We start from the raw sequence: 20,915 nt of genomic DNA, 5'->3' as shown, positions 1-20,915 counted from the left end.
GCACTCTCATATCCAATCAGTCACCTTACGCCGCGTGGGATACCCGTAATCCAGCTTAGGATGGCCCGATATCATCAATGTGACTTGTGATATGCGAGTAAGACGCACATGCCAAATTTTGTGTTCCTGGAACTAGTTCAGGGACATGCACAGAGAGGTCAATGAATAGTCTACTTTGGCTCTAGGAGTGTGTAATTCTGGCAATAAATCTTGATTTGACATTAATCACAAGATATAACCAATCCAGCCTATTTCCTAAATCTTCCTCGCACCCCTTTCCACACCACACCAGACATCTCCAAGACTACCAACACTAACAGAATGAAGCATTATTTGCCATCACGGGGTTAGGAGCACATAGCGAGCACCTAAGCCTTGGGCAGCGGACCAGGACGGTCACACTTGGTGTAGCAAATGTATCCACCTTCGTCGGGGTACTCGATCGGAATACAGTCTTCGACTCCGTCAAATATCCAGCCAAGCTCACAAGGCTTCACCGGCAAACACTGGATCTTTTTTTTGTCCCAGTACTCTCCACGCTGACAGTTGTTGGGTACGCAGGTTTGTCCTTGGCGGTGCTCACCTGGTTTGCAGTCCGGCAACCGCTGACATGTAGAGCCGTTCCAGAAGGTATTCGGGTCAGGGCAAGGCGCACAATCCTTGGCCGGTCCCTGGTAGTAGTGTTCCGGGTTCAGACATTTCGGGCGCGGCTGACATCCGGTGGGACTGGCGTATTCGTCCGGCCGACACGTCTCACACTGGTTCTTCCAGGGAATGTAAACCTTGTTCTCGTCCGGGTCGCAGAACTGCTTCTCTTCACATCTCTCTTCCTGAACGAGATACACCTGGCCTGGCAAGCAAGGGGGCGGCGTGCAGCCCTTCTCGGGATCCCAATAATAATCATTCAGACAATGGGGGTTGGGCGCACAGTCTCGGCCGTTGTAGTATCCCCACGGCCTGCAGCGCTCACGGTGGTCGCAGGCTCCCAAGGACCAGAAGAAGACCTGGCCCTCGGGGCAGGAGGGACGCTCACACCGCTGCGTGGTGGGGTTGTAGTATTCATCCGGGGGAGTGCAGGGTATGCAATCCACCCCATTGTGTTGGAAGCCCGCTCGACAGCAGTGATACCGCATGGTAACTGGATCCATCACTGCGTTTGCTTTCGGGCAATTGTCCGTGTTCTGCGCGTGGGCTGTGAGCGCCACGCTCAGAATGACGGAGACATGGGAGAAACGCATGATGATCACTTGTTTCAGACTCTGCAAAGAATAAGAGATCAACGACTGTGGAATGCTTCGGTCTGATCAGCCTGGAAGGGAAATCCAACTACTTATCCCTTTGCCAGGCCTTCTGAAATCTCTCCGGAAGTGTTGAAGTCATTGAGGCCCTCCGAATGCAACACCTCGCTAGGACAGGTCATGACGGCGAGAGTGAAAAATATTTTCCTTGGTGTGAATACGCAGTACAGCATAGTACCCTCTGCCTTGGTAATGGTAGTAGTGACGTTTACGTTCTTGATATGCTACCTACAATAGGTGACATTCCAAGCGATGCGGAAGCCATCTCCGGATGTGACCCTAAACTTCCGCAAACTGACAGCTGCCAGTGGTAACTGTCCTTGTTTTTTGTTTTTTACGCAAGTCGTCTAGAACGGATACTAATTTTTATTAATGGACAAATCTCGTCTGTACCTACAACACGTCACGTCGAGGCCCACTCCATATCACCCCAGGGGGTTGTTGTTCTCGATCTCGTGGGCGGGACGAAAGCGGCGACTTGCCCTACTTCACTTGCAACCGTGGCCTCCCTTGTGGATATGTCGGAATAAAATGCAATACCACCAGAAGTAGGCTCCAAAGGTTCTTGCTTCTGCTGTTCCATTCTGCTGGGTTGCAGTCACAGAGGTGTCTGTTGCGGACCTTGGACTAACTAGTGCTGCCACAGAATAATATCATGGCTACAACAGAATAGGTAGTGAAAATATTCCACTTGGTAGAATACTAAATGGAAGAATAATACTTGGGCATATGAATATTACGGATCATCGAATACTATAGCAATAATAGTGACGGATTTCAAGATTTGTAAAAGAATAATACGAAGACCATGCTGAATGAGTTCTAAGTTAATGAATCCGAGAATTGAAAGGGCGAGGAGTATGGTATAGAATAATTTGGTGGGTGCACCTAAAACATCTGAGGTGGAAATAGATTCTTGGCGTTGGTGACAACCACCAGACTCACTCTAGGGTTATCGTTGAATCCAGGATATGCTAGATTAGAAGAACTACTTGAGCAAATCCGCCCCCCTGGTCTTCCTGGTTCTTCTCCCTGTCCCAGTTCCCACCGCTAGGGAATATCATACGCCATATTTATGACAATTCATGCATGGGCTATTTTTATCACACACCTTTCACAGCAATTCGTTAGTTGAGATGAACAAGCGAACTTCTGAAGAGGCATACCTTGATTTTTCTTCTTTTGCATTCCACACAGCCTTTGCGGGGTTTAGTGTGGGTGCGTCTGCTCCGCATCGCCATTGGCTGAAGTGCTCTAGAACAGAGAGAGCCTACGAGTATGTAGATCCGAAGGTGAGCATGCATAGCAAGTCCGTTGCCAATATATTTGTCTACGCAGGGAAAAGTATCGTAGTATTACTCAACATAGGACTTGTTAATGTAATTCACAATGTTTGGATAGCACCCAGTCTACTGGTGTACAGTCGGATGCCAGACTTTGTTTCTAAACAATTCGTCATGCCACTTAAGCTATGTGTGTAGAGTACAAGAGGCTGAGCAGCAGTAAAGAAAATCCAATCTTCATCCGAGCTGAATAAGAACGCATGATCTAGTTCTTCAGATCGACTCTGTCCTCTGGCCTAATATCACTGAAGGTCATGAAAGCCTCTGATTGATCCTCGTTCAAGTCTACCTGGCATCTATCCCAGTTCCAGATAAGTAACAGTTCTTAAAGTGCCTTTGCATACAATAAATTCGCAAGACTTTGTCCACCCTTCCGTTGTGTGGAATTGTGCGAACTGTTTAATTCAACAGGAACATGGCCTTCATCGATAGGACTTGCAGGTATGGGGTGTCCAAACCTGCCACAAATACTGTGCCGTACAACTCAACTAGTAGGGCGTACATATATTCCTAACGGTTGTTCTATTGGGATATGCTTTTAGGGAAACAAGGGGAAGAGACATGCATGGGCAGTATTCCAGGAAAATATAAGAGAGGAGGCTACACTAATCCGTACGATTTTAATTGTAGTCACAGATAGAGTTAGTTTAGGGCGAGTTCAGGTTCTAGATCTAGGACAGGACTCTCGGGATAGTATGCACGCCCCAGTCTTCACCAAAGTCTATTGCATCCTGCTAAGAAACCTAGATCCTAATTCTCGAGTATTAGCTAGGGAGACCCTCGGCAAGACAGGATATCGCCGGCGATGGGAAAGAAGGTGGTGTTCGATACTTGGCAAACGTTGGCATCACTTCACCGTGGGTGAATGGGGTAGGTAGGTACATACTCTACCAGCCACCCAGCCTACCATGCACAATAGACACTTCGAAGTCAAACACATAACAGACTTTCGGCACAGCTCGGTGCTCAAGGCCACTGAATCATAGAGCTGGTTCTGGGAGAGTCGGTCTTGTTCTCATCCTAGACATGACATGCAGGAACCTGGTCAATTTCCGTGAAGCTAAATAACCTAAATTTCGCGGTAGCGCACACTAATAAGCATGTCATCGATTTCAGCATTGATCGACATAAATCGTCCAGCTTCTATAGGTCTTAGACCCGGTGTGCCGAGACTCAGTAGGTGGAATTGATGCACTGTTCCCACATTGAGTGCGTCCTTGCCCCCTCCTCCATGAACGTATTTTCAGAGTATCAACGTCGCAGCGGATAGGAACGTACTGATGTTCATTTTCCAGATACCTAGGGACATTCTATAAAATACCTAATAACACTAGCCTAAAAAAAAATCTGTCTCCCACGCACCAAATGCTAAGCAGTTGGCTTGTATTATTGAAAAACGTGGTAAAATCACGACAAGACAAACGAGTCCAACACCACACTTCCTCCCGCCTCAGTAGTCGCAAAGTTGAAGATACCAAATCGGTATCCCATGAAGAACTCCCACTCATTGTTCAATTCGTAGACATCCCCCAAGTTTGTGAACGTCACACCGTCCAAGCTGTAAGAAAACTGGCCGCTGCCTGCATACGGAGTGATATCTGCTTCCACACGAAGCCATATCTCACTACCAGAGAATTCGGCCGTGGCACTCTCAGTCCCTGTGGAAACAGTGTTCCAATCCGAGTCCATCTCCAGTCCCGTGGTAACGCCGATGTGAGAGGTACCTCCATCATTGACTACGCCAATCCAAGCGGAGGAATGACGGAGCAGTGCAAGGCCCGCACGATCGCCGCTGGACATGGAGCTGGTATCAAAGTGAATGGTGGCGGTTGAAACAGGGCCTAGAATTCGATGGGTTAAGGTGTTTTTGGCTGCGTATAGGTCGTCGGTTACTGAGGCCGTGGTGAGAGTGACCCCGTTGTTGATGGACCATTTTTCATTGTCGGGGTTGTGGTTCCATTCCCACTGTGGTGAGAGGGTATCCCCGGTGAAGTTATCGGTATATGGTTCAAAGGATGAGATGGGGGTAGACGAGGGAGTGATATTCAGCGCCTCATAAGTTGTGCTCCATCCACCATCAACTAACTCCACTGAAGGCCAGCCATCGCTTCCCCAGGTCAAAGGAGCGAGAACGGGAATTCGCCCTCCCGGATAGGCATCGACAAAAGCCATGTAATACCAATCTCCGTTCGGTGTGTCAACAATACCTCCCTGGTGCGGGTATCCTGCCCCCGAGACAGGATTGCCAGCATTGGATATCAGTAGACGACGCTCATAAGGACCAAATACACCGGAGGCCGACATAAGAACATGTTCCTCGTTGGCGGGGTGAACAACAAGTATGTAGAAGTTCCCATCGTGCTGATAGAATCGGGATCCCTCCAGATATCCAGCATCGTCCGAAGGGAAGACCATCCGCGAGCTCACTTCACTTAGCCCGTCGTCGGAGAGCTCGGCAATAGAGATCCCATTGTTCCCGTAGGCAACATACATCTTATCATCGTCTGTGATGAGCAGACCACAATCATAGTAGCATTTATTGATCGTTGAGGCTTGGGTCCATGGACCTTCGGCGTTGGGGGCCGTGTAAATGTATGTGGTACCGTCAATGCAGCCCATCCAGTAGAAGGTCGACCTGCTTGGTCGATAGTTCAATGTTGAAGCCCATGTACCGTGAATGTACGCCTGTTTGCCACCTTCGAGATAGTAATTTGGGCCGAACGTAAGCTCTGGAATAGAGTGGCTAGTGAACTCCCAATTCAGAAGATCGTATGAACTAAGGAGCGGAGCACCGGGGGAGTAGTGCATATTCGAGGCGGAATAGTAGAACGTCTCACCGACGCGAATGATATCAAGGTCCGCAAAATCCTCCCAAAATATTGGATTGGAGATCTGGGATACCACTGTGGTAGCCATGCTCATCAATGGCCCCCAGAAGAGAAGATTGGTTTTCATGATGGCTCGTGAAGATGGAATAAAACCAAAAATGCTCTTCTATCTATGGTGCCAATGAAAGTTTGGATGCCTTCTCGGCAAGCGACCAACTGTTTGAGGTAGCGTTTCTCGCCGAGTTTGAGGCCTCCTCTGTGCAAGGAGTCGGCACAGCGCCGTAGGGAGATGAGTATACAATGTATGTACAAAGTTGACCCGCCTAGACAGATGAACGTGGCAACGTTTCATACCCCACGAAACCCCCTCCCATGGCCCGGCGCTAAACTACTGACCCTGATAAAGGTATCTGGTGTATATCACTAGTAACATGGATATAGGCTATTATAGGGTTCAGGTTTAGGCCCGGGGCCCGAACACCGCGGGTCGGACCCTGACCCGTTTCTTGGCGGGTTTTGGGGTTGACAGTCTGAACCTGGAGGTTCCCACGGTACCTATAGTCATTAATAAACCGAGTAACCATAGGAAACATACAGCCTATTTAGAAAGGTCTAGATAATTAAACACTTGTATACTTCGGAGTCAGGAATTTTGTACATTTTCATTGATTCATATACTGAGTAGAGATTTATATAGGGCTTGAAACACTTCCACATGTTAAAAGGCTATATCTTGAATAATGATATGATCATGCTGGTTCTACTGACTTGATTTTGCAATATAGCCTGTTGCCTAGATAAGAGTAATCAAAATACAGCGCCTAGGACTGTCATGTGATCGATTTAGGCCCTTGGCCGAGGTGGATCTTCTAAAAGATCCGTGGCCAGAAAAAGTAAGTCCAACAGGGCAGGGTGCTGAATGCCTTGCAGATCTCTCGGCTGAAGGATTGTTTTGATCCCAGTGAAACGTACACTATGGACGAAAAAGGCAAAAGTCCGGCATGTGCCGATGTAGCCTGCAGTTCTGTCGGCAAAGAGCTCAGGTGTCCATGCCGCTACTATGGATATAATAGAACGCATGAAACACATCCGCGGCTGATTGGTTTCGGATTTTAGCCGGTGCCACAGATGGGGAATTAAATCAGGGATGTATTAGCGCTATAAATTTGGCCTGGTTTCGTCGTTCTAAGTTGCTACAACATTCTCCTTGTGTGTCATTGAATACAGAGTCCACAATGAAACTTGCAAAGAAACTTCTTGACCAAGCCCTGTGTGGCGCAGTATTGCTTTCTTTGGGGCGAGGTGTCGCGGCGCAGTGCGCCCTACCATCGAGCTACAGCTGGACATCAACTGGCGTGCTCGCGGAGCCTAAGTCAGGGTGGGCTTCACTCAAGGACTTCACCAATGTTGTATTCAACGGTCAACATATCGTCTATGCATCAGTCGCCGATACCTCCGGGAACTACGGATCGATGAACTTCAGTCCGTTTAGCGACTGGTCGGAGATGGCTTCGGCAAGCCAGAACGCCATGAACCAGGGGACTGTAGCACCCACACTCTTCTATTTTGCGCCAAAGAACGTCTGGATCCTCGCCTATCAATGGGGCCCGACCTCGTTCTCCTACAAGACCTCCAGTGATCCCACCAACACTAATGGCTGGTCCGCGGCCCAACCTCTCTTCTCGGGAACTATTTCCGACTCCGATACGGGAGTCATCGACCAAACTGTCATTGGTGATGATACGGACATGTATCTCTTCTTTGCAGGCGACAATGGGAAGATCTACCGCGCCAGCATGCCCATCGATAACTTCCCGGGCGATTTTGGTACCGAATCCGAGATCATCCTGAGTGACACGAGAGAGAACCTGTTCGAAGCGGTTCAGGTCTACACGGTCGAGGGCCAGAACCAGTACTTGATGATTGTGGAGGCCATGGGTGCCAACGGACGCTATTTCCGCTCCTTTACGGCGGATAGTCTGGATGGTGAGTGGACTGTCCAGGCGGGCACCGAGAGCCAGCCTTTCGCGGGCAAGGCCAACAGTGGCGCCACCTGGACCAACGATATCAGTCACGGTGATCTGGTTCGCAACAACCCCGATCAGACGATGACTGTGGATCCTTGCAATCTGCAGTTGCTCTACCAGGGACAAGACCCTAACGGCAGTGGCGATTACAACCTGCTGCGGTGGAGGCCTGGTGTCCTAACGCTACAGATGTAAAGTGATGGTTAGTTTATTTGCTGTTGCTAGTGGTGATGATGAGAATTGGAGAGTGTTACTCTTACCTAGCAAATCTTGAACGCTAGATGAGTCGGTCATGGAAGGCTTGCAGCGGAAGGGAGTGGATGGAAGCACCAACAATAGGTTATTCCAATGATTATTTTGTATATATTGCAAATCACTCGTAAGCCGAATTTGATTTCAGTTATCTCTTAGCAATCGTTATACCCATTGACTGTCGATAGGGCTTACTTTTGCCCGTCCATGGTCTCCAAGGTTATGACTTCGGCGGAATCTAAGGATATCCATATTGTGATAGAGCATTGAAATGGTCCACACATGGATTTCACTGTCATTTTACATATAATTGTATAAGGATAGCTTTTACAAGATGTAATGCTAGAATATTTTGGCGTGGCGGCCAAACCGCGTCACTCAGCCGTGGATTACGTTAAAACACATAATCAATTAGGATGAAAGACGAAAAATAACAGCCTTAATACAAGTATCAGGGAAGAGTATAGTTGGCCGACAGAAGACACGAAATAGTTCCTCTCCATCTTCTCCTCCTCCATAATATCATTCCAAAGCAGGTTCAATTAGTCCAACTTAGAACTGAGAGAAGAACTCCCAGATAAGACCAGGGGTAAAAGAATCCGAAGATCCCACATCTGAAGGAAGTGGTACGTGATCGCCATCAAAGGCGACCCACTGGACAGGATAGCCCTCAGCACAACCCGAGTAATCAGTCACAACATGTGTCCCGCTTCCAACCGCCGGCTCAGGAGGAGTCACAGCATCACAGCCATTCACCTGAGCATAGTGATCTCGCAAGGTACGGCCGAGCTCGACACCCAGCACGCTATCGCTAATTCCATGCTGACCAAAGTACGCAATGGGAAGATCTCCGCCATCACAGCCGCTGATTTCAGCACCAGAGAGAACCGCCACAGCGCGGAAGATATCGGCTCGCGAACAGGCCACCGAGTAGCTCATGCCTCCGCCCCAGCTCCAGCCGGTGGCGAAACGGCGGTCCTGGTCAATACAGAAGGAGGACTCTATCGCATCCAGGATTTGGTCGGTAAATGTGATATCGTCACCGTTAGTGTTGGCCCAGCCGTTTCCCAGTCCCTGGGGAGCAATGAAGATGGTGGGTATGTCCCCGGCGAGGTTCCTCATCCCGTAGAATCCGTTTTCGACGACATTGTTCATGGTGCCGTCGCGCCAGTGGTACCCTATCACAAGTTTGTGAGGAGTGCTGGCGTCGTAGTTGTCAGGGACTTGAATGATGTATTCCCGAGGCTGACCGCTGACGTCCATGTAGTTGAGTCCGTTGCTGAGGGATGGGTTTGTGCCGCATCCAGAGGAGCTAGCTGCGGCAGCATGTATGACCAATTCAACCGCTGCAACACAGAAAGAGGCCAAAGTGTGACGCATATTGAGGGAGTAGAGACGTGTCCTTAAGATCAAAATGTGAATGAGGAGCTGTTAGGTCTAAGCGGGTGTTGATCTAGGGGATCGAGAATGAGGATGTGGATTTTCAGTTAAGTGATGCAGGAGGCAGGTTTTCGGCTTCTTTTTATGTCCCCGACTTCCTATTCCGCATACAGTACCACAGTTATCCAGCGCTCAGACTAATAATGTACAATTGATGTCCTTCAACAGTCAATTCTCAAAGTGGCAGGTCCCATACTCCGGCGATCATCAACCACACGCGGGGCGGCATTTGAGGCTAAATTGTTTATCCGAATCAGACTTGGGTAATGAAGTGAATTAGCCGGCTACTTTACAGTTGTATCGGACAGTCCGCACCATAAAAAGCAAGATCGCCGTGGGAGTGTTGTTGATCGATGTGAAAAGTAGGTTCGGCAACGGAGGTCGCCGTTGATTGCCGAAGACATTTAACGTAGTTAGGGTATTCTCGCGCCGACCAAAACCTTAGTAACAACCACCCCCCCTTGCCTCGCATTGAGATCTCTCTACTCTGCAGAAATGCTGGATAATAGCCCTTATTTTGGGGTGATTCGCGTATGTAATCCCCGGGGCAGAGTCAAGGGGATATCGCAGAACCCCACATTGTTGATGACCTCCAACTCCTGACAAGTTTTGCCGCAACGGAGTAAGGATGGCTTCAAAACAGTGAGTTGCACCTCATTCCCCACTGTTGCTTGCTCGAGGTAGCGAGCGCTTGGGTCACAGACTCGATTTGAAACCGGAGTTCGCGAATCGTTTCCGTCGTGGACTTCAAGCTTTCACCCACTTGGTGGAGAGACGTGCTACGCAAACGCAGTGAGCGCAACTGAGCTGAAGGCCATTGACAAAGGACCAGCCATGTTGAATTTGGTTCAGAGTGATGGGAATCACTGAGGACGAGGAGGGGAACGGTCTTGGGACGGGGGAATGTCATGAGAAGTGAATTTTATATTGGGCAGGCGCGCATCCGTGTTGGCCCACCAAGATAGAGGATCTCGCCAATGAGAATGCGTACCTCCATTCCACACCCGAGCCAGACTAAAGCGTTCTGAACTTCTGACAAGGCGCCCACGCACGTCAACCACCCCTCCTTGGAATGACACCACTCTATCTTGATGCCATAATTGGCGCCGACTAACTAGCTATTGTCTTCAGCCTCGTGCTAGTCCATAGAGAGTTAGGGTTGTGATCAGAAAGAGAAGCCTCGGCCGTCGCTGAGCCCAACCATCTCAGAACACGATTCGCTCACGTCGACGATCCTGCACTCGGGCGCTACGCCGCTCGCACAGACCTGGATCCTTTCTGGAGTCCGGCCAACTGAAACGGATTTTGTCAGCACTATCGGCGTGGGTTCCTCTCCCGAGCGACATTTGGGTGGAGCAATTGGCTGAGAAGCCGCCCGCTCAAGTCATTTTCTCAGATCGAGTGTTCTGAACAGCCTCATTTCCCACACCAGATCTGCCCAGGTCACCCACATGAGCGCTTGCCTCTGACGTCTTATAATCAGTCGCCATCGATCCGCTGCGACTGGCGGACAAGTATAAGACCCAGCCTGATCCGCCGCCTTTACGCCGCGCGCAACAAATCGCTGATCCATTATCCTCGGTTATCTTTTCACCCTTACAACACCACCAAAACATGGCAGAACCCATTGGCCTAGCCTCCGGACTGCTCGCCTTAGCGACGTTTGCATTCCAGTCTAGTCTAACCCTTCACGAGACAGTGAATAGTTTCCGGTCTCACACCAAACGCGTCCGCGACCTGGTAGAGGAGCTGGAGGCTTTGAGCGGGGTTCTCGCCCCACTCCGGGAGTTATTAGATACTCCCAGCGATGCAGATCTATCCGCACTCGACTTGCCACTCCTCCGCTGCGGCAATGCGTGCAACGAGTTCGAGCAAGAATTAATCAAGTGCTCGTCCCGGTCCGCGAATAGAACCAGCTTCCGAGACTGGGCCAGGTTGAGATACCTGGGTGACGATATCGATGGCTTCAGACGCATGCTTGCCGGGTACAAGTTGACTATCAATATTGCCCTGACCGATGCGAACCTGTGAGTCTTTGCTGTTTTGTATATACACATCAGCGTTTTTCTGTTTGCTGCCTTTCCATGGCGCTGCGACCCCGTCTACCATTCTTCTATTCGTTTTCTAGGCGTCTGTCGCTAACTTTATATCCAGCCGCAAGAGCTCGGTCAACGCCGAGGCCATTGAAAGCTACAAGGTGCTCATAGAGACGGCCAAAGTCGATCTTGAGTCTCATCTGGAAAGCATCGACGGAAAGCTTGAGGTGATATTTGGGCAAACCGTGACCGCATTTGATTCAGATGCGTTGGAGCTGCGGCGAATCAAGGAGGAGCGGTTGAGCACAGAGAAATGTCTTCAAATATGTGCCCAGTTATCTGCGCACATCGATCAGATTCAGCTCTCAACCAAGCGCAGTGATAGTTCGCCGGGACCAGATGATTCTGACGATTTTCCCGAACGGGTCACCAACGAGGGCTTGGAGGACTGTAAGAATAAACTTGCCGTCACGATTGCCAGGTTGGAAAAGCATATGCAAGACCTGATCGACCGCTTACTGGTGAAATCGAAAGCAGCGATGACGTCGGAAGCCGAAGTGACCGAACTGAAAAGGCTGCGGGATGAGTGGGAAACCGCCCGCCAGTGCATGGACATCTGCTCCAAGGCAGACGACCACCTAAAGGAGAATATCAGCAGCATTCACAACTACGGTGCCGGAGATGCGTTACAATTCATGGTGTCGACGACCGGAAAGACCATTCATGGCACCAACCGAGGAGTGGGGTGGAGAACAAGGCAGGTTGGAGGTCACCTCAGTGATGCATCAGTGCAACAGCTGTCGCGAGATCTGACCAATATCAACTTTCGCGTGATCGAAGCCGACGGCCAGTCTACGCGAGATTATACCAGCACTCTTCATGATCGTAGTGTCGATACTGGATCTAGGGCGGAATTCAAGGAACGCTATGGGCGAGGTTTTACGCTCACCCCCAAACCCGAGACCTTCCAGATGTCGCCAACAGGCTCTCAGTAGCGGATGGGGGATGGACCGGCCCGGTAGTCTAAGGTGGTATGAAGGTACTAGAAGTCACAAGCTTCGCTGGTGGTCTTTACCGATGTATTCTCGTAGTTTCATGATAAATGGCTCCCAAGGTGATGCTTTGGCCTCCACTTGAAGTTTTGATTTATTGTACTGAGCGTTGCATAATTTTTATGACTAGTTCAACATCAACTCCTACCAACTAGCTCATCTCCCTGGAATCGCTTTTCTTAGTTCACGGAATGGTCAAGCCAAGTCATGTTTATGCACGCCAGCGCCAACATCCAGTAGTTTTATATTCATCAGGTGACCTCTACTACGCCCGGTGGTCCCCGGATTGGAATACCATGGTCCAAGATTCGAGCATCCCTTAATTGACCATCCAGGGTTCTTTACAACCGAGGCCAAATCGGGGGAAGGAACAGGTAGTTTAGGACTTCATGGACACCTCAATAGATAGTTCTCCTCGGGCCTTTTGGCCATCTTCTTTATCGAGTAACTTGCTTGGCCTCTGAAGCGAGCAATATTGACTCAACCTGGAGTTTTAGCCAATATCAACATGCCAGAATGCTACGACTGTACTTCCCTCTGCAGAAATGGACTTATCAGCGATTATGTACGAGATAGCACTCGCAGGGTAACTCAGAAACCATGCTCAAGGGATAATGTGAATCTGGTTTTGGCCTCGATGGACGACGCCATGGAATTACGAATGTGTGGAAATTACACACCACTGAACCGATGTTCGAACCCTGCAAATTGAAAGCGTTAGGGCCTCTCGGTGGTAATTCTGCAGCTTTTATATGGGCTAAGAAACAGAGAATGCTCTACATGTTATGGGTCCGCGCGTAGAGTGAGCGAAAGAACAGAGCAATAAGAGGTCCACTGTGATGAAATAAGATAGACCAGTGTCCATCATGGACCTTCCAGACCGATGAATGTGGTTAGGTCGTAATGAATCTGATGGAAGCACTTCATGCTTGGTTTACTGGAGTCACTTCATGCTTGGTTTACTGGAGTGAAATACTCAACGGAAGTTGCAATAAAGTGTGACAGGTAAGAACTCCAATGGCTGATCCGGTTGTAGAAATACTGTTCAGTAACTTCAACTTACGCATTTGCACTTGTAGAATGGTATGAAGAAATCAATGACTTTCTCCGCCTAGTTTCCGTATCAGATATCGAGAAAAGATGCAAGTCAATCTACAACAGGCTTCATTAAATATGAAAGCTCGATTTAGGTATCAATTTAATAGGCCCCTTCACTTGCTTCATTACAGTCCGATCACATCCATGATAAATTGCGGCTGGTTGTTTGCGATAAGCAGAAGCTATACAAAGGTGCATTAAGGGAAGGCGCTAAGCATGTGGATCCTCAATCTCCCCATTAATGATCTTTTCTGGAATCTCAGTCTGCAGAACACCATCCGAGCTTATATACTCAGGCCGTGAATAGATTTCGATAGCATCGGCCCCGATACTCCCGACCGCGTTCCAGAATGTCCAGGCTGATTTGAAGGGAACTCTCCACTTCCACCAGATCGTATCACCAGATACCTCTGCAGGTCCTGGAATCGGGCTGGGACCCCAGCTTGACTTGTCGTATGTATAGTGCATGACTACTGTGCTCTGCGAGGGCGATTTATCGTCAAGCACCGCAAGCCACGAGTCAGAAATACTCGTTGTCTGAGTATCGGTGTGTTGGTCAAGACGTTCTTGGAAGAATCTGCGTAGCTCGGCGTCACGTTTTTCTTCAAAACCGGTGTCAAACTCTTGGACAGGGGCTTCGGTATGCCACTCGTCTAAGGTTTCCTGATTTGGGGTGCGGACTAAACTGAAGATGTTGGATGCATCCTCCGGTATAGCACATTCATTCATCAATCGGTTAATTACCTGGAAATGTTCAGTAGGTGGCCTTGGAGTGTAGCATGGGAGCACGAACGCTGGCGCGGACGTTGGAAGTGCAGAACAGGAGAATGGCGGACATGGTAGGCCTGGCGTGCTTAGCTGATCGTTAAAGGCGTTTTAATTCATACGATAGAAGAAGTGTGTAGATGATAATGAAATAGGCAACCGAGTTGAAAAGAAAGGATGGAGATTAACTGAAGTCATATTGACCAGGTGGAATACGATAGTGCCTGATCGGCCAGGCCAGACCCCCGCTTTCCAGCCCCACGAGAGAGTTAGTCAGCCCAGAGTAGCCCTAACCTGACTGAAGGAGGAAAAGGGGGCCATGTAGAAAGTCCCTGCATGTCAGACACACAGCTGCGCGACTAATTTGGAGAATCACATCAGCTGAGTATGCATTCCACCACGCCACCCCTCCATCTGGTTGGCTCCGTTCTACATAAAATGGTTGCTTTTTCTGTGAAGCACCCATTCCAACCACTGATATAGCCGATTGTCTGAGAGTCCCTTACTTACGACCTTAGCAAACTGAATAAGCTGACGAGCCGTGCAGCAACAACTAGTTCCAGTCCACTGACAGTGCAGCTAGTGTTACATTCAGCCCCCTTGGGGGCGTCATCCGCCTCCACATACTTCCAGCCCCCGGGGCACTATCGATTGACTCGATAGCTAGGAAGTGCAAAGCAATGCGGTTGTATGAACTGAAGTTCATCATGCGGGGCGATAAAAGGTGAACAATTGCCCTCGAGGAATCATCAGAGTCTATTCAAACAATTACACTTTGCTAGTCCCGGTCATCAAACCTTGCTTCCAACATGCTGTTCACCAAGTCCCTCTTGGTATTCGCGCTCTATGTGTTTGGCACTCAGCATGCGCTGGCTGTCCCTGTCAATCCCGAGTCTGAAGTTGCACGCGCTGTAGATGTCTCCCTGAAATCAGGCAGCGGTGATAGCAAAAGCGACCCGATCAAGGCGGACTTGGAGGTCAAAGGTCAAAGCGCTTTGCCATTTGACGTCGATTGCTGGGCTATCCTCTGCAAGGGTGCCCCCAATGTTCTGTATGTCTTCCTCTGCTAAGGCTCCTGATGTGACACATTTGACTAATATATGTCGTATCCCTAGGCAGCGCGTGAACGAGAAGACGAAAAATAGTAATCGCGATCGGAGCGGTGCGAACAAAGGGCCTTTCAAAGATCCTACGAAATGGGGCATCAAAGCCCTTCCACCTAAGACGCCGGCTTGGAGCGCACAGGACTTCAAGTCACCCGAGGAATACGCGTTTGCTTCTTCCCTTCAAGGTGGAACAAAGTATGTTAAACTCACCAGAGCTCCGATCAAAGGATTGTTGGCTGATCAGTTGTGACTAAGTGCCATTCTTGCACCCGTCAACCTCGCTTCTCAGAACTCCCAAGGTGGTGTCCTAAACGGCTTCTACTCGGCGAACAAAGTCGCGCAATTTGATCCTAGCAAGCCCAAGGAGACAAAGGGTACATGGTTTCAGATCACTAAGTTCACTGGCGCTGTTGGGTAAGAATATCCAGTATCCTCACCATATGCGGTTTACTAAAAAAGACACTAGTCCTTACTGTAAGGCTCTGGGGAGCAATGATAAGAGTGTTTGCGATAAGACCAAGAATATCGAAGGGAGCTGGGGCTATGACCCTGCCAAATGGGCATATCAGTATGACGAGAAGAATAACAAGTTCAACTATGTTGGTAAGTAGTCAAGTGGCTTCTATGAGAGAAACAGGCAGTGGATATATATTGCATGCTACTCATTTGGTCTTTTTTCTGTGCAATTGGTATGAGATATTTTGTCTAAAGGTGTTACGAAGGCTCAGTGGCTGTTTGCACAAGCGTTGTGCCCACAAACAATGTATATGAGCTTGAGCTATTCCAATTCCCAAGAGAGTATTAATGGTTGGTTTAAAGAAGTCGGTTTCCATAGTATTCATTGACTAATACTCGCATTAACACGAAAGTACTGTTCAAAATCAACTCAAGAAGTATATGTTCACATATCAGTGCAGACACAGTCTCACCGTGATACAATGGATATTGAGCTACACTTCAGTGCAATTACCTGAATGCAAATCATAAAAACCAGAATAACATAAGATAAGATAAGAAAAAACCACCCATTCATGACTATCAAGCTACATACCAACTAATAAGTCTGAGTATCGACTTTGCTGTAAATTACTGACGTAAGAAAGGTGCGGCGTCTTGGCGCCGTTGGGGATAATCCGTCGTCGTTCAGCCTAACGCGGGGTTGTCCGGACCGCGAGCATGAAATATTTGCGTGTCTACGGGGTGGTAGTAAAATTGGTGAATCTTCTTGAGTCATGAGAAAGTTCAATGAGCTGAGGACTAGAATATCCTCCAAAGCAAGAAGCCAGCATTCCGACGAAGCCAGCCAGGGTGTCAGTCCAAATTCCACGCACACAAATCAAACTGAACAGCGAGCGTCTCAGCGTGTTTCCACAATTGACAATGGCAACAATAGGAAGCTGATTTCAATCCACGAGGGCCTTTGGAATAGAGCTTACAAGGAGCTAAAGGAGAATCCGGCCAAGGAGAAGTACATGAAGGCCTATGAACAACTAGTATCGGACATCTTCTTGAGACGGCCCACCAATGCATCAGCGTGTGCCGAACCCATTCATGGAGTCAAAAGTGATACTGGCAATACACCATGGACCGAAGACCAGCTACAACATATTATTCAGAAAGGGCTGGAGAGAGTCAATGCAAGCCAGAAGCGGATTGACAGCGCGTCCGAGGTCTTCGGGACGGTGCAGAACTTGAAACCCATCTTCAACGCCGTCCTGAGCAACACCCCACATACTGCCCTTCCATGGGCGATCGTTTCCTCCACTATTGACGTAGGAAATCCGTTGAAAGCTTATTTTGAGTTACTGCTAAATCATCTCTCAGATCTTCGCCAACCCAGTTCGATCAACCAAAACTCTGTACGATGGAGTCAACCACGTGGTTGATAGAATGCAGTGGTACTCGAAGATAACCGATAATCTTCTTCGGACTGGTAGCGAGAACGGCCACCCAAAACTCGAAGAGGTCCGCAGGCAGCTAGAGACTGGTATGCTCGATATGTACAAGTGTATGCTGTTTTATGAAATCAAGAGTGTCTGTTTCTACCACAAAAGCCAGGTTGCGGTATTTGTCCGTGGTCTTTTAAATGTCGATGACTGGGATGGGAGCCTGACGAGAATCAATGAACAAGAAAACGCTCTCCGGTCCGACCTGTAGCAATACAAGCTGGAGCAGGTCCTTACAATCCTTGATCAGATGGCTTCCAATAAGAAAACATGCGATAGGCCTGACGACGAGTATCGCGAGTGTCTAAAGTCTTTGGGCGTGGTGAATCCCGTGCTGAGAACCAGGGATATCATAGCACGGAAGAATGAGGTTCTTAAAGACTGTTATAAGTGGGTATTTCAGACGAAATCTTATCAAGATTTCATGGATTGGCAATGTGAGGACACGCCGAATCTGCTATGGATCCAGGGACAAGCGGGCACCGGCAAGACGATGCTTCTAGCTGGGATCATGGAAGAGTTGAATACAATTACCGCTAACTCAGTCGCCCCAACAACTCTACATTTCTTTTTCCAAGACAAGGACGACCAGGTTGATCAGAGTTTGATGGCAGTGAAGAGCCTTCTATGGTTATTGCTGAGTCAATACCCGTATCTCGTGCAATATGTCCATCGGGAGGCACAGGGTTCCCAGGGGAATTTATTCAACGGGGAATATGCCTTTACTGTGACTTGTGATGTGATAAAAACAATGCTCCAAGATGATAAGATCGACCCAGTTATCATTCTACTCGATGGTCTGGATGAATGTGAGTATAAGGCTAGGACAAGGCTAATTAATTTTCTTGGATCATTGCTACAGTTAAACTCAGGAGGCAATGTGAAGGTCAAGGTGCTCATATCAAGTCGTCCTCTAGAAGAGATAAAAACGGCAGTAAATAGCATCAAGTCAGCAACACCAAAGGCTACCCTTGAGGTTGACAATATTTCACTTGAGGAACCTATAACCGCTTTTATCGAATGGAACATTGATCGATTAGAAGAGTCTACCGAAGATAAAATACTTCTACTTACAATCAGGAGGGAGCTGCGCAAACGGGCAAGCAATACCTTCCTCTGGGTTTCACTGGTGTGCCAAGAGCTCAACCATTACGGACTCCATATGTGGGAGAATATCCTTGATGAAATTCCCAATGGTCTTGTAGAACTTTACGACAAGCTTCTTGCCAGGTTAGAAGGGTCAAAATACAAGCGTCATGTTCAAACTTGCAAGATGATTCTTACCATTTCAATATTGGCACGTCGCCCATTGAGCCTTGGTGAATTGGCATTGCTTGCTCATATAGGGGAAGGTATGATGCGATCTATTGTTCATGACTGCAGGTCATTCCTCGCTATCCAGGGAGATACAGTCTATCTGTTCCATCAATCCGTCCAGGATTACCTGCAAGATAACTACAACCGACTGCAAGACAAGCCTCGCGAATACATCCACCAATCAATCTTCAACTTGTCATTGAAAGCCATGGAAAACAAATTACAAAGAAACATATATAAGCTCCCCTACGCAGGATCCACCTTCGATGAGAACCGTCTCCCAGATCCAGACCCACTATGTGCGATTCGATATTCATGTCGCTTTTGGGTATACCACCTGAAGCACAGCGACTCCATGTACGATGCAGGTGATATGATTTACTCGTTCTTCCGAAAGCATTTCCTCCACTGGCTAGAAGCCATGAATCTCATGCGTATGATGCCCGGTAGCATCGAGATGATGGACAACCTGAAACCACTAACCACTGTAAGTTTCTCTTTCACCCTACTCATTCCAATGGTTGCGCTGATATCATAAAGTCACATTCTATGCTGCACGAGTTTCTTCAGGACGCAAAAAGGTTTACGTTAAAAACCCAGGCCATCGCGAGTACTGCCCCGCTACAGCTTTATAGCTCTGGCCTTCTATTCTCACCTCAGTCTAGCATTATCCGACAAGAGTTTTAAAAGGAAATTCCCGCCTGGATAACAAGACACCCTTCGGTTGAGACGCAGTGGGGTGCAGTTTTACAGTCATTAGACCACCCCGCCGAAGTACGCTTTGCATGCTTCTCGCCCGATGGTCGATTCCTAGCATCTAGCTCTTGGGATGGTCCAAACTACAGCGTTATAAATGTATATGATTCAAACACAGGGGAACTAAAGCAAAAACTGAAATTTTCCGACTCTTTGAGCTCGTTAGCGTTCTCGCCAGACAGCCAACGTCTAGCTGCGACATGCTGGGACAACTGGGTCAGGGTTTGGGACACCGTGACATGGGCCGAAACAGAGATTTCTCATCAATACGAAAGGTCCATAGCAGGGTTTACTTCAAGAAGCGAGCTTCTGGTCTCTACGGCCGGGTTCTCGACACTTTCAATATGGGATATAAACGCATCTGCATCCTCCCCGAAGATCAAGATTGAGACAGGTGCGGAAATTGGAAGAGTGATATTTTCACCTGATTTTCAGCTGCTCGCTCACACTGGACGGGATAAAACTATCAAGATTTGGAGGTCTTCAACCGGTACGCTTAAGCAAACTCTCGTGAACCAATTAGGTGGCATCGAAGATGTCTTGGCCATTTCCCCTGCAAATGACATGCTCATCTTGGGATCTCACAAATCCTTGCGATTATGGAAGATAGCAACTCAGGAGCTGGCCTTCATCTTCCCATATAGCGGGTCAGTCAAAGCAGTAGCTTTCTGCAGAGACGGCAGTTTAGTTGCATCAGGGTGTTCAGATTATATCATCCGGCTGTGGAACGCACGATCAGGACACCTAGAGCACATCTTACAAGGACATGGATCCATACCAATCTGTTTGTCCTTTTCAGTAGATGGCCAAGTGTTGGCATCTGGCTCACGGGATCTCACCCTTAAGCTCTGGGACCTAGCGCAAGGGACATGGGATCCAGCAGGGGATTCCCAACGGAAACACCCCCAAGAACTGGACAGCCACTTGGATATGATCGCTGCCATCGACATTTCCCCTGACGAGCAACAGGTCGCAGCAGGATCTTGGGGCGGCTTGGTTACCCTATGGGATTTGAAAACAGGAAATTTGCAACATACTTTAAAGCAGACAACGTCTTGTACAACTTTAGTGTTCACGCCAGATAGCCAGCAGGTAGTATGGGGAGGCTTTGACTACGGAAGCCACGTGTGTAATGCGAAAAGCGGGAGTTATGAGGGGCAAACAGTGAAACGTCCGGCTCTAGTGCGTCTACAGCGCGAGCCCTCAACATGCAAGCCTGAGGTGCTGTTCGATAATGGATGGGTGGTAGCAGCCAGTAGAGGACAGAGAATTCTATGGCTGCCACCTGAACATCGTCCCGCCTATTGGGTCGATTGGAAATGCATTGAATATGGCAATATGCTGATCTGCGGAACTGATAAAGGCCAAGTCCATTTCTATGAGTTTCAGGTGGAGGGTGATTTGGCCTGATACTTTTATTCCATAGATTAATGGTGGTATTACTATGTATCCTCCCTCGAAAAGCAGACCTCTGACACTGCACTCTTGGTTCTCTAAATGGTGGGTGTCATACTAAAAACCCCAACATAGACGAATCATAGATATTGTTCATGCAAGTTGTAATAAGAGCACGGCTTCAAATAGATCAAACTCAGCCAATTCTGACAATTCAGATGTTTCATCTGCAATCCCTAGAAGGCTTCCTCGGAAG

The 20,915-nt window shown here is 48.4% G+C and overlaps 6 protein-coding genes across 6 annotated transcripts; 3 read left to right on the top strand and 3 right to left on the bottom strand.

Moving 5' to 3' along the window:
• Window positions 1–4,048: 4,048 nt before the first annotated feature.
• On the bottom strand, window positions 4,049–5,596 carry ABOM_009988 (putative xylosidase/glycosyl hydrolase; the record flags this gene model as incomplete). Its single annotated transcript, XM_022537116.1, has 1 exon — window positions 4,049–5,596. The coding sequence occupies one exon, from the start codon at window positions 5,594–5,596 to the stop codon at window positions 4,049–4,051; it is 1,548 nt and encodes a 515-aa protein (XP_022385405.1).
• Window positions 5,597–6,704: 1,108 nt separating this feature from the next.
• On the top strand, window positions 6,705–7,691 carry ABOM_009987 (alpha-L-arabinofuranosidase axhA; the record flags this gene model as incomplete). The annotated part of the gene is made up of 1 exon (XM_022537115.1): window positions 6,705–7,691. The coding sequence occupies one exon, from the start codon at window positions 6,705–6,707 to the stop codon at window positions 7,689–7,691; it is 987 nt and encodes a 328-aa protein (XP_022385402.1).
• A 609-nt stretch (window positions 7,692–8,300) lies between these two features.
• ABOM_009986 (alpha/beta hydrolase family esterase) lies at window positions 8,301–9,128 on the bottom strand (the record flags this gene model as incomplete). Its single annotated transcript, XM_022537114.1, has 1 exon — window positions 8,301–9,128. The coding sequence occupies one exon, from the start codon at window positions 9,126–9,128 to the stop codon at window positions 8,301–8,303; it is 828 nt and encodes a 275-aa protein (XP_022385403.1).
• A 1,674-nt stretch (window positions 9,129–10,802) lies between these two features.
• ABOM_009985 (uncharacterized protein) lies at window positions 10,803–12,219 on the top strand (the record flags this gene model as incomplete). The annotated part of the gene is made up of 2 exons (XM_022537113.1): window positions 10,803–11,215; window positions 11,343–12,219. The coding sequence occupies 2 exons, from the start codon at window positions 10,803–10,805 to the stop codon at window positions 12,217–12,219; spliced, it is 1,290 nt and encodes a 429-aa protein (XP_022385361.1).
• A 1,365-nt stretch (window positions 12,220–13,584) lies between these two features.
• ABOM_009984 (uncharacterized protein) lies at window positions 13,585–14,212 on the bottom strand (the record flags this gene model as incomplete). Its single annotated transcript, XM_022537112.1, has 2 exons — window positions 13,585–14,118; window positions 14,168–14,212. The coding sequence occupies 2 exons, from the start codon at window positions 14,210–14,212 to the stop codon at window positions 13,585–13,587; spliced, it is 579 nt and encodes a 192-aa protein (XP_022385401.1).
• A 736-nt stretch (window positions 14,213–14,948) lies between these two features.
• Window positions 14,949–20,674, top strand: ABOM_009983 (NACHT and WD40 domain protein; the record flags this gene model as incomplete). Its single annotated transcript, XM_022537111.1, has 10 exons — window positions 14,949–15,190; window positions 15,255–15,440; window positions 15,501–15,659; window positions 15,712–15,848; window positions 16,521–17,017; window positions 17,070–17,398; window positions 17,471–18,000; window positions 18,067–18,995; window positions 19,049–19,118; window positions 19,269–20,674. The coding sequence occupies 10 exons, from the start codon at window positions 14,949–14,951 to the stop codon at window positions 20,672–20,674; spliced, it is 4,485 nt and encodes a 1,494-aa protein (XP_022385364.1).
• Window positions 20,675–20,915: the final 241 nt, after the last annotated feature.

This window comes from Aspergillus bombycis, assembly GCF_001792695.1.
Source record: "Aspergillus bombycis strain NRRL26010 chromosome Unknown contig00106, whole genome shotgun sequence".
Lineage (NCBI taxonomy): Eukaryota > Fungi > Ascomycota > Eurotiomycetes > Eurotiales > Aspergillaceae > Aspergillus > Aspergillus bombycis.
This window is presented reverse-complemented; position numbering and strand designations above follow the sequence as displayed.